This window comes from Palaemon carinicauda, chromosome 5 (assembly GCF_036898095.1).
Source record: "Palaemon carinicauda isolate YSFRI2023 chromosome 5, ASM3689809v2, whole genome shotgun sequence".
Classification (NCBI taxonomy): domain Eukaryota; kingdom Metazoa; phylum Arthropoda; class Malacostraca; order Decapoda; family Palaemonidae; genus Palaemon; species Palaemon carinicauda.
The window spans coordinates 105,406,976-105,419,638 of NC_090729.1; the positions used below are offsets into that span (position 1 = coordinate 105,406,976).

The 12,663-nt window shown below is 39.7% G+C and overlaps 1 protein-coding gene across 1 annotated transcript in view; it reads left to right on the forward strand.

Moving 5' to 3' along the window:
* The window catches only part of LOC137641382 (RING finger protein 17-like), a 1,982,860-nt gene that overhangs the window by 1,670,697 nt on the left and 299,500 nt on the right, over positions 1 to 12,663 (forward strand). The window contains exon 28 of the mRNA XM_068373901.1: positions 675 to 822. Coding sequence (XP_068230002.1) covers positions 675 to 822 — 148 coding nt within the window. The remainder of the gene's footprint in view (positions 1 to 674; positions 823 to 12,663) is intronic.

A 12,663-nucleotide genomic window follows, 5' to 3' on the forward strand; every position in this document is an offset into this window, starting at 1 on the left:
GCTCCACAAAAATGTTTGGAGTGTATTTGGAGGAATTATCAGTCAATTGAGAGGTTTTCCTTAATGCAAAATAAATTATCCAACTGTGGGTATGAATTGGTTTCAGATGTCAGTGAATATCGGTGAAATTATTGGCTTCTACTAATATTGAAAACACCTTTCCTTTAGTTAAACATATACTATCAGTTGATAAGAGCACAGGAATTGCACATGTTTGTCTTAGTTTATTCAAGGAAACGCACTTATACAAACACACAGCGCTCTCTCTCTCTCTCTCTCTCTCTCTCTCTCTCTCTCTCTCTCTCTCTCTCTCGCTTTCATTTTACTTGCAGACTGTGAGAAAAATTCAATTTTATTAGTTTTGATCATAGATATTTTCCTTTCTTGCAAGTTTGATATTTCATTTCTTTAATGTGATTAAGTTGATTTGCTTGACATTTTGTAGTGCCCATATGATGCATAGCATCTCTGATAAAATGTAATTTAATAGGTTTGTCTGTATCATTTTGTCAAAATCAAATTGTTTTAACTTTTCAGAAATTTTCCTGTTTTTATTAATAAAAATATAATCTAACATAGTTTCCCAATTGCTAAAATATCAACGTTCTATTTAATGAAAGGATATTTCACCAATTTTTCTATAATTTTCCCACTTAGAGTGATTTATTTTTTAGGTGTGTGATCAATCCACGTCAAGTTATGAAGATGTAAACAAAACTATCTGTGAATGGGTGCCTTGTGATCTGCCCAAATCCACCGTTTTTGCTGCTTATCCATCATATGTTGATGAGTATGGGACAATTTATTTGCAGCCATTAAAAAGTAAGTTATGTTATTTGGTTTTTCAGGTATCAATATGTAAGTTTGACTTAGGTACTCATGTATTTTTGTTAGGGATTCCTGCCATCAAATTTCAATTTGTTCTTGGCGGATTTCAGTATTTTTTTTTTTTATTAATAGAAGTCAATTAATTTATCAAACACAAAGGGATGTATCATGGTTCTAAAAAGTAACGAGACCATGACTCTATAACAGATTGAAAACACGCATTTTCCTCTCTCAGGATATGCTTATGCATAGGGTGTGTAAAATAATAATTTTTATAATTAGGCATTTTTACAGAATGTTCTTGTAGCGTACGGATTATGTAAGAATATTTTAATACTGTAATTATGAGAAATAATATCAGGTTCCGTAAGTAGAGGTTGATGAGACTATTGGAATTGAATACTTTTTGGATGTTGTGATTGTAGGTTTAAGAGAAACATTAAGTGAATCCTACCCTAAAATTCATATCCCTTTTACATTCATCCATTTATTGAAAAAAATGAAGTACGCATAAATACAGAAATAATTGCCGTTGAAACAAGAAATGGGAATTTTTATTAGATTGTGGTTTTCATATAATTCTGTAAATTTGGGTACTTACCATTCATATATGAAATTCAACTTATAATCCGTAGCCATGGTCGATAGTCAAACACAGAATTTCAACTGTCTGCTATGCTGTAAGCAATCATTGCATTGGATTCCCGAATACCCTCTTTACATGCGAATTTATAATTTCCTATATGTTATATATAATATCAAAACCTTGAATTTTCTCATTATGATATAGAGTTTGTGAATAAATTTGGAAAGCATATAATAATCGATCAGTTTGGTACACAAAAACAATAAGCGCTCAATCTCAGGCTGGTAAAAACTTTTAGAAATCTCTCTCTCTCTCTCTCTCTCTCTCTCTCTCTCTCTCTCTCTCTCTCTCATAACACACATTTACAGTACACATCACTTACATGATCAAACTCATAAAATAATTCTTGGTCCATATCTCTCTCTCTCTCTCTCCCTCACACTGAGGGACCTGGGGAACCCAAAAAAAAAATAAGGCAATAAGGTAAGTCTCTCTCTCTCTCTCTCTCTCTCTCTCTCTCTCTCTCTCTCTCTCTCTATATATATATATATATATATATGTATATATATATATATATATGTATAGTATATATTTATATACATATATATATATATATATATATATATATATATATATATATATATATATATATATATCAGTTAAATCCCATAGAAATTAAATCAGAAACCAATTGTTAAGCGACAGGTGCAAATATTAATACCATAGGAAAAAAACATGTCTATATTAGTAATATACAGATCACCACATCAAACACAAGAACACGACAAAGAGATGTATTGACAACTTGGACAAGAAGTTAACTGTTAGCTGTCCTAATAGGATACTTCAATACAGCAGTAAACTGGGACATTATGAGTTCTGCATCAAACACGAGGGACATAGCCTACTAGAATTTGTTAACAATGAATTCCTTCATCAGGGGGTCGATAATTCAACAAGGGGAAACAGCATACTAGATTTTGTGCTAACAACAGAAGAAAATTTAGTATCTAATGTTTCAGTAGGCAGAAATATTGGCAAAATTTACCACAAAATAGTTAGGTTTCTGGTAAATATTCCTCATGTAAAAGAAAGGAAAATTATAAAAAAGCTTGACTTCTGACGTAGTAACTGGATAAAACTGAAGGAATACACCAAGAATTTGGAATATGGAAAAACAGGGAGCAGATACAAAATGGGACTCCTTTGTAGAAATATATAAAGAAAAAAGGGGGTAAATGTATACACCATAGGCAAATTTTACCAAATGGAACTCCACAACCTAAGTAGTTCAACAGAGAAATAGCCAATGCAATGAGAAGTAGAGACAGGAAACATAAATCAATGAGCCCACAGCCTTCAATTCATGAAATTTCCGAGCACATGAAGTTAGGCCAAAAAGTAGATAAACTAGTTAGAAAGGCCAACATCAATGAAGAGAAAGGAGTGGTTTCAGCGAGTAAAGAAAACCCAAAAGAATATTTTCAATATGTAAACAGTTGAAAACCAATCAAAACAACATTAGCTCATTAAAAGACTCGGTGGGTAATCCTATAACAAATTATTGGGAAAAGCCGAATTGATGAATACATATTTCACAGCTGTATTCACTAGGGAAGAATCAACAACCCTCCTCGAACCAGCTATCAAATATGAAGGGCCATAACCATTAAATAGAATCACCTTTACAATGGATGATGTCAAAGAGAAAATAAAAGTCTAAGGCATCAGGTCCAGATGATATTCATTCAAGAAAGATTATAGAACTGGAAAAGGAGATAACCCCACACTTTTGCAAAATGTTCCAAAAGTTAGCCAACGAAAGAAAGGCACCAGAAGGATGGAAACTAGGCAATATTCCTCCAATCTACAAGAAGGGACCAAAAGAAGAACCTGGCTACTACAGACCTGTGTGTCTAACTTTAGTGCCTTGCACATTTTTTAAATCTATTTTAGTAGATTCAATAGTAGAACATATAGAGAAAAACAATCTTCTGATAGACAGCCAGTATGGTTTTAGACACAAGAGATCATGTGTGACAAATCTTTTGGAATTTTTTCACATGTTTAGCATTTTTGACAAAAGCAGGGCAATAGACATCATATAACTAGACTTTCAAAAGGCTTTTGACAAAGTTCCTCTTAGAAAAATTAATGGTCAAAATTAGAGCACTAGGCATCATTGACGAGCCAGCTGAATGGATTGAAGATTGGCTAACAAACAGAAAATAGAGTTGCAATCAATAGAGAAGCTTTAGAGTGGGCAGCTGTTACAACTGGAGTACCTCAAGGTTCTGTCCTTGGACCATTGTTATTTCTTATCTACTTTAGCGACATAAATTTAGGATAACAAGTTGAATAGCCAAATTGGCCAACAATACTAAACTAGGCATAAATGCTGCGAACTCAGAAGATATAGAAGTCTTAAGAGATGATCTAATAAAGCTAGAAGAATGGTTCAGAAAATTGCAAATGCCTTTCAACAGTGGGAAATTTAAAGTCATGCACATGGATTATAGTAACCCACAATTTGATTACTCACTGCTGGGTAATGAAATAGAAAGTCTGGACCGGAAGGAAGATCTTGGTATTATTATCAGCAAAGATTTGAAGTTCACCAAACTGAGCATAAAAGCTGAAAAGAAAACACAAAAACAGATAGTTTACATAAGACAATTCAAATACAGAAACAAAGAGACTGTGCTACAGCTGTAAACATCGCTAGTAAGACCCCATCTAGAATACTGAGTCGAATTCTAGGCTCTAAGTATTCAGAAGGATATAGATAGACTGAAAGCAGTACAAACTAGGGCCACCAAACGAGTTCCAACATTATGGCAATTTGGATATAGACGGAGGATGGAGTGTTTGAACTTAATTGATCTACAAACTCAACGACTAAGGGGACAGTTAATAGAGTCATTCAAAATTTTTAAAGGAATAACAAATATAGATTACAACAATCTATTCACGCTAAGCACAAAACAGTCCAGAGGTAATGGATACAAACTGGAATTGAAAAGATATAACACCACTCAATGTGGCTATTTCTTTTCATACAAAATAGGAAATACTTGGAATAGACTTCCAGAGGATGTATTAAACAGTAACACGGTAAACAAGTTAAAAAATAAGTTAGACAAGATCATACGAACTCTCTAAATGTTTTAACTATATCGCTCTATCAAAGAGCAAATGGAGTCCTGTAGATGGACTAAAATGTCTTTGAGACATCCAAAAGCCATGTAACTCCTTGTAACACACACACTCTCTCTCTCTCTCTCTCTCTCTCTCTCTCTCTCTCTCTCTCTCTCTCTCTCTCTCTCTCTCTCTCTCTCTCTCTCTCTCTTTAAAAAAAATATCAGCATATACAAACAGGACTTCATACAATAAAATAAACATACTTTGTAATTCTGCTAAACAAACATCTACAATTAACACCCATCATTCCTATCATCAAACAAACACCAAAGATCATGAATTATGTGATTCCTCTAGGGATATTAGTTTGTTGACTGTGGTTAGAAATGTGTGTGGTAAAGTGTTGATTACTAGGATTAAGGATAAAACAGAAGATGAAATCTAAGAAGTGCAGGGCAGTTTTAGAAGACATAGGGGATGTAGGGATCAGATTTTTACAGTTAGGCAGATTTACAAAAAATATTTAGCTTTACAGGTGTATGTTGCATTCATGGATCAGGAGAAAGCTTATGATAGAGTTGATAGGGAAGAGAACTGGAATGGGATGAGGTTACATGGAATTTATGGAAGGTTGTTGCAAGCAGTGAAGAGTTTATACATATACATAGGTAGTAAAGCGTGGTTTAGGATTGGAAATGAAGTGAGTGAGTGATTTCCAGTGATTGGGGGCTGAGACAGGGATCTGTCATGTCATCATGGTTGTTCAAGTTGTTTGTTGATGGAGTTGTAAGAGAGGAGAATGATTGAGTGCTTGGTTGAGGATTGAAACTGACAGATAAGAGTGATCATGAGTGGGAGGTGAATCAGTTGTTGTTTGCGGATGATACTGTATTGATCGCAGACTTGGAGGAGAATCTGGGTCAATTTGCGACATAGTTTGGAAGGGTGTGTGAGAGTTAATATGGATAAGAGTAAGGTTATAAGATGCACAAGTAAGTAGGGTGGTGCTAGTTTCAATGTCATGTGGAATGGAGAGTTACTTGAAGTAGATCAGTTTTAAGTAATTGGGTTCTGTTGCTCCTGCAAATGGAGTGGAAGCCAATGTACATCAGAGTGAATGATGAATGATGTAAAGTTTTAAGGGCAGTGAAGGTATTGGTGAAGAATAGAGGTTTAGGAATGAATTTAAAAAGAGTTTTGTATGAGAAAGTGATTGTACTAACTATGATCTGTAGATCAGAGTTGTGTGGAATGAAAGTGATGGAAAGACGTAAATCGAATGTGTTCGAGATGAAGCGTCTGAGGCTGGTATATCTCGACTAGATATGGTTCGGAACTTAGTAGTGAGGGTGAGAATGTGTGTAAGAAATAAATTAGGAGATGGAGTGGATATGAATGGGTTGAGTGCCTTAGCCATGAAGAGACAATGGAAAATGGCCGTCTGCTGAAGAAGGTGTCGAACGGAAGAGTTGATGGGAGAAGTACATGAGGAAGACCCATATTTTGGTAGATGGATGGAGTGAAGAAAGCTCTAGGGGATGGGAAGCTAGATGTGAGAGAGGCAAAATACTGTGCTAGAAGTAGCAATAAATTGTGACACAGTTCCGATAGCTCTACTACTTCCTTTGGTAGTGGCAGGAGGGGATTTTGTGATGTATGCACTACATCACTTGGAATTATATCCATATATTAATGTTCTTCTCTATCCCATTCTATGTTGCTGAATCTTCATTGGTGGGGTTGATTGATAGTATGTCTTGTTAAAATACATCTAATGCTTAAAGGCTTACATTACTGATAAGTTCTCAATGGCTTGTGACTCTCGAGTGAGAACATCGTAAGCACAACTCTTATATACAATAATATGAAAATAACAAATGAGCATCACTCTTATAAGACTGAATCCTACTGCAATTCAAAAGTAAGAAGAATCACATCCTATCTTTGAGACAATCAATGACTGATTAAATCCTTCATAACATATGCTACTATATTTATACTTAATGTCTTAACATATTCTATCAATGCAATACTGTGCAACAATACTGTTAATACACGTAGCACACATGGTATTACAGTACAAATACATAACAGTCTCCTCCCCTTAACTTGACATTGTACAATACTTTACAAATCTAACCTCTCAGGGTGCTTCCCTCTATTCATCCTATTGGGAAGTACTCTGATTTCATCCTGTATTGGTACATGAATAGATTCTGAATCTGCAGGCTTTTTATTTAATGACTGTAATTGATCAACATGACGTTTTACAATATTTCCACAAATTTGAACATCATAATGTAGATTTCTTATCTCTTACAATTTCTCCTGGTATCCACTTTTCTGGAGTATTGTATGATCTTACCATGACAATATGTAAAAGGGAAAAATGCCTTACTTTTGGGAGACTTTTTAATTGCTTATACCCTTTTCCTTCTAAATTACTTTGTAAACTTGGATACTACAAATCTAACTTACACCTAACACCTAATCCTCCTCCTCTTCAACAAATTTGATGGTGTCAAACATGTTGTACAGTGTGGTGTTGTTCTATAAGACAATAAAAACTTTGACACAAAAAGTATATTATTTGCATTTGCTTTTTTCTACACTTCATGTTATGCTTAAATGTTTGAACAAATGTTTCAGCCTCTCCATTTGTGGAAGGATGGTACGTTGCTGAAAATGTATGTTTAATACCATTCACATTACAAAACTCATTAAACTCTTATGAGGTAAACTCTGGACCATTATCAGTTACAATTCATTTTTTAATACCATGTGTAGAAAAAATTTGCATGAATTCTTATACAGTTGCGTAAGATGATGATGTCTGCATTGGAATTACTTCTGGCCACTTACTGTAAGCATCTAAAACCATCAAAAACAAATAACCTAAGAAAGGACCTGTAACATCTATGTGCACTCTTTGCCATGGATACCTGGGTAATTTCTATGCTTGCATTCTAGCTAAATGAGGATTGTTCTGATGCGTAACACAATTCATACAATTTCTTACAAATAAATCAAAATCTCTATCTACACCTGGCCACCAGACAAAAGTCCTTGCTATATACTTTAATCTAAAATGCCTTGCTTATCAGCATGTATTTCAGACAAAACCTTATTCGTCTGTGAACTAGGAATAATTACTCTTGACCTCTTTATTAATAATATTGTGTTATACTCAATTCACTCCAAAAGGGATTTTGACGAAGGAAAAATCTATTTCTGGGAAGAGGCCTGTGATGCCCGGTGAGAAAGGTCCTTCTTTGTACCTTTCCTAATATAAATCTTCCAAATATACTAGAGAAAGATAAAAGCATGGAATGCAGAGGTTACAACCCTCGCGCGAACACCTTGTAGGTGTCGTGTATTAAACAAAGGCGTGCCAAAAACCACTATTCACAGGTTGTCTTCCATTTAGATAATCCCTTCATCAATGGGGAGGGCCGTGACAGGCCCTAGAGAACATAGTTGAACTACCCCACCGACACCTACCACGCACGCCCTCTAGGACATCCTTCTGCAAGAACATATGGCTTGGCAAGGGAAAAAGAGGGGGGGGGGGTCCGTACCAAATAACCGGGAAGGGTTTCACCGGGCGTCACAGGCCTCTTCCCAGAAATAGATTTTTCCTTCGTCGAAATCCCTTTTCTGGGGCGGCCTGTGACGGCCGGTGAGAATGTACCAGAGAATGCCTTCCAAGCCCAATACCATAAAAACATAATAAGGAGAAAACAAACTCCATGTAAGGCAATAATATAATACTGTAAGTAAACATAAATCATAAACTAGCCATAGGCATAGGGGACGTAATGCTAAAATAATATGAAGACAAGGGATCACCTGAGTGTCCAGTCGTAAAAGGTATCAACCTTACATGTCTAAGCATATCTAAACTTTAAAGGAATGGTAATTACAAAAACAGTTAAATCATAGCAATTAAACATGGTAAAATAACTTAGGGCTAACGAACCACCCAGGAGAGTGGCGACGTGGTGTGAGAGGTGGTTAGGAGGGAGGAGAGAAGAGATGGAATAAAGAAATAATCAGAGATTAATCGGGGGAGATAAGACTCCCCGCTGCAACCGTAGGGTATTTAAGGGCCTGTAAGTTCTTTAGATAGTGGCGTTTGAAAACCATAGGAGATTTCCAACCCGTGTATTTTTTAAGGTCATCAAAGTTCATGTTCTGGAAGTAATTGATAGAGGTAGCTATTGACCGTATATCATGAGCATGGGGAAATGATTCCAGGTTAGCATGTTTAATGAAGTAGAGGATTTGTTGTCTGATACCTTGAATGGTCATAGTACCCCCTTGTTCCCTGATAAATAAGGGGCCAGACGAGCGGGTGGCAGATCTAGCTAAAAAGGTCCTGAGAGTAGTGACTGGACACAGCGAAGGATCCTGGGGAAGAGAGATGATCTTCCAAGGGGACCACCTATTTTGCGGGTCCTCATTTTTAGCTAGGAAAGCTCTGTCTGGGGAAAGCAGTACTTCGCCTGTAGGGAGGAAATCTATGTTTTCCGGGTTACGTGAGAGAGCTGCTAGTTCTGAGATTCTAGCACCTGAGGCCATAGCTGTTAGAAATAACGTCTTCCTAAGCAGAGTGATATAAGAGCAGGATTCGTTGTCCGTGTCCGACGCGAGTTTGAGGACATGTTCAGAGACCAAGAGACTTTTTGCGGCCGATCCAAAGGCCGAAGCCTAGCACATGCTTTTGGAATAGATGAGAAATAGGAATCAGCCAGGTTAATGTTAAACCCAACTAGGAATATCTTCTTCAAAGCTGACTTGATGGTAGTTATAGTGCTAGCTGCCAAGCCCTTGTCAAATAGGAACCTAAAGAACGAGATGGCTAAATTCGGGGTCATACGAGTGTGGTCTGAATTCTTTAGGAAACCTGCTAATTTCTTAACAGCCGAATCATATTGACGAATTGTCGAGTCCCTTTTGTCCGCTTCGATGAAGAGAACGTTTTCCGGGTCAATGTTTGCGTCTTTATGAGCTGCAAACTTCATGAAGTCCACAAAGTTAGGGTTTTGGCTATCCTTGAGGAATCTGACACAGTCTGTGTTTGAATTACTTGGGTTAGTTTGGGGAATGGAATCCGGAAGGGTCGGAGTTTCAGCTCGAGGAGGAGAGGAAACCAACTGCTCTTTGGCCAGTGAGGAGCTACTAAGGCCACTGCCCCCCGGAAGGAGTGTAGTTTGTGCAATACTTTCATTAGAAGATTCACTGGTGGAAATAGGTAAATCTTCCTCCAATGGTTCCAATCCAGGGTTAATGCGTCTATGGCATAAGCCTGAGGGTCCATGTTTGGTGTCACATAACACGGAAGTTTGTGATTCATCTGAGTTGCGAATAGATCTACCTGAAGGCCCGGAACCAGCCTGAGTATCCACCGGAATGAAATTATGTCCAGAGACCATTCTGATTCCAGTGGTTTCGTCCTGGATAGTGAGTCAGCTATCACATTCTGGACTCCCGCTAGGTGGGCTGCTGACAGGAACCAGTTCTTTTCTGCTGCCAAGGCGAAGATAGTGACCAGGATCTGATTCAGGTTGGGCGACTTGGATCCTCCTCTGTTGATGCAGTGTACTACGGCTGTGCTGTCTGACACTACTCTAATGTGGGTCGACCTCGGAGGAGAGAGTCTCTTCAGGGTCAAGAACACTGCCATGGCTTCGAGAACATTGATATGGAAGTGTTTCATGGCGGGTGACCAAGAGCCCTGAAACATCTGACGTTCGTAGTAACCCCCCCATCCACTCAGAAACGCGTCTGTATGAATTGTCACTTGTGGGGAAGGCTCTTCTGGACACCTGTTTGTGTTTGAGAAAATTCTTGACCTTGGAAGCTATTTCTCTTACCTTTTTGGGAGGTAGAACCAGCTTGTGCCGTGCAAGGTCCCACTGTATGCCTAACCATTCGAAGCGGTCTGATGGTAGTAGGCGGGATTTTTGGAGATTGACCCGAAATCCCAGGTTGGCGAGAAAACGAAGTACTTTCTTCATAGCTCTGTTGCACTCCAGGGCTGACCGAGCCCAAATAAGCCAATCGTCCAGATAAGCAACGATCTGAATCCCTTGGTTCCTGAGTTGTTCTAACACTGTCTCTCCCAGTTTCGTGAATATCCTGGGTGCAATGTTGAGGCCGAAGGGCATGACTTTGAACGCAAAGGCTTTCCTGCCTAGACGGAAACCTAGGTAAGGAGAGAAGTTTCGAGCTATTGGTACGTGATAATAGGCGTCGGTAAGATCGATAGAGGTGGTGACGGCCCCACGGGGAAGCAGGGTCCGTACCTGAGAGATGGTCAACATCCGGAACCTGTCGCAGAGGATGTAAGAATTTAGCTTTGACAAGTCCAGGACCACTCTCAATGCCGACGAGCCTTTCTTCGGAACTGTGAACAGGCGGCCTTGGAACTTCAGCGATCGAACCCGTTTGATTGCTTTTTTCTTTAGTAACTCGGTGGTGTACTCTCTCAGAATGGTTGTGGGTCTCTGGAAGAAGGCCACTGGTGGAGGAGGAGAATCTTGTGACCATTTCCACCCCAAGCCTTTGGAGACTATGCTGTGAGCCCACGGACTGAAGGTCCAATGGTCTTGAAAGTGGTAAAGTCTCCCCCCTACCGGGACTATATCATTGCGAGGGAGTGAATCTAGGTCCTTTCCTTCCTCGAGAACCCCTTGTCCTAGGTCCGCCTCGTTGACGGAACTGTCCTCTAGCCCTGTAGCTACCTCTCTGGTGTCCACGAAAGGGACCTGAGGGTTCGTAGCTAGGGTTGTATGCGGGTGAGGGCATCCAAACGGGGTTGGGTTGGGTACCTGGGGGAGCAGTGAGGTAGACCACCTGTTGAGGGTGCTTCGGTTGTAGAGGAGACGAAGCAGCGGGAGACTGTGAAGACGAGTGGGTAACCGGCGATTGCTGGTAGTGACCTCGGCTTGTCTTGTAAGGGGCAAACCTCTGTTTCATCCTGAAGAAGGTTTGCTTTTGAACCTCAACCCTCCTTTTGGCAGTGAGGCCCCACCTCACTTGCAAATTTTGGTTTGCTCTCGCAGCATCTTGTAGTACCTTGTTCACCTCCTCCTGAGGAAAAAGGTTCTTACCCCAGCAGGGGGAAGCTATCAGCCTGTTCGGTTCATGCCTGATCGAGGCCTCAGAAAGAACGTGTTTCCTGCAACTAACCCGAGCCGAACAAAACTCGTGTAAGTCGATTTGGAAGGACAGAGACAGGTTCTTTGTGAATACCCGGAACAAGGTCTCGGTCGGATAAAGCGAGGTTAGGGACTCCACGGAGGTAATGGAGTGGAGAGACCTAGCTAACCTATTCCGTGCCTCAAACTCAGTCTTGAGAAGATTATTTGGTAATTTGGGAAGCTTCTCGGAGAACAGATTAGAGGCGCAGTCTGGGTCTAACTTCCCTATTGTGAAAGTAGCGGGGGCATCATCCCAGATAGTAACGGTACTCGGAATGAGCATGGAGGTGGGATCCGTCTCTTTAAGAGCCGGCATGGCAGAACATTCTTTGATAGCCTGAAAAGTAAGAGCTGCCACTTTATCTGTAATAGGCAAGGTAATAACTGGAGAAGCTGTAAATATGGTGTAGGCTCCTTTGTGTGGTGTGAGCTTGGAATTAGTGCACCCCCAGTCTGACAACGTCCTGGCCCAGAAAGCTTGGGCCTGCTCTTAGGGGAATATTACCGTTTCCTTCGGTACCTTGTCTAACCTAACCAAGGCATGTTCTTTCAATCGGATGAAGCCGTTGAATGGGAATTCTAGTCCCAGAGGGTAAAATTCTAGGTCCTCTAGAGGACGGGTGCCTATGCCCTCCAGAGTTATGGCACCATCAATATATGGAGCATGTAAGGCAAACCTCCAAGGGTTGTTTTTCTCGAAGGGGGGTAACTTCGATACGTCCGGGGCTGAAGGAGGAGGCATCTGAGTTCCGGAACGGATGAGACTCGCCACCATATCTTTGAGCTCCGTCATAGCTCCTTGGTCTATCCTAGACTGTTGTTGTAGATGCTGTTGTATCTGTTCTTTCACAATATCCCTGACCATGGCGGCGGATAAAGGGGGCTCCCGAGCCCGATCCTCCA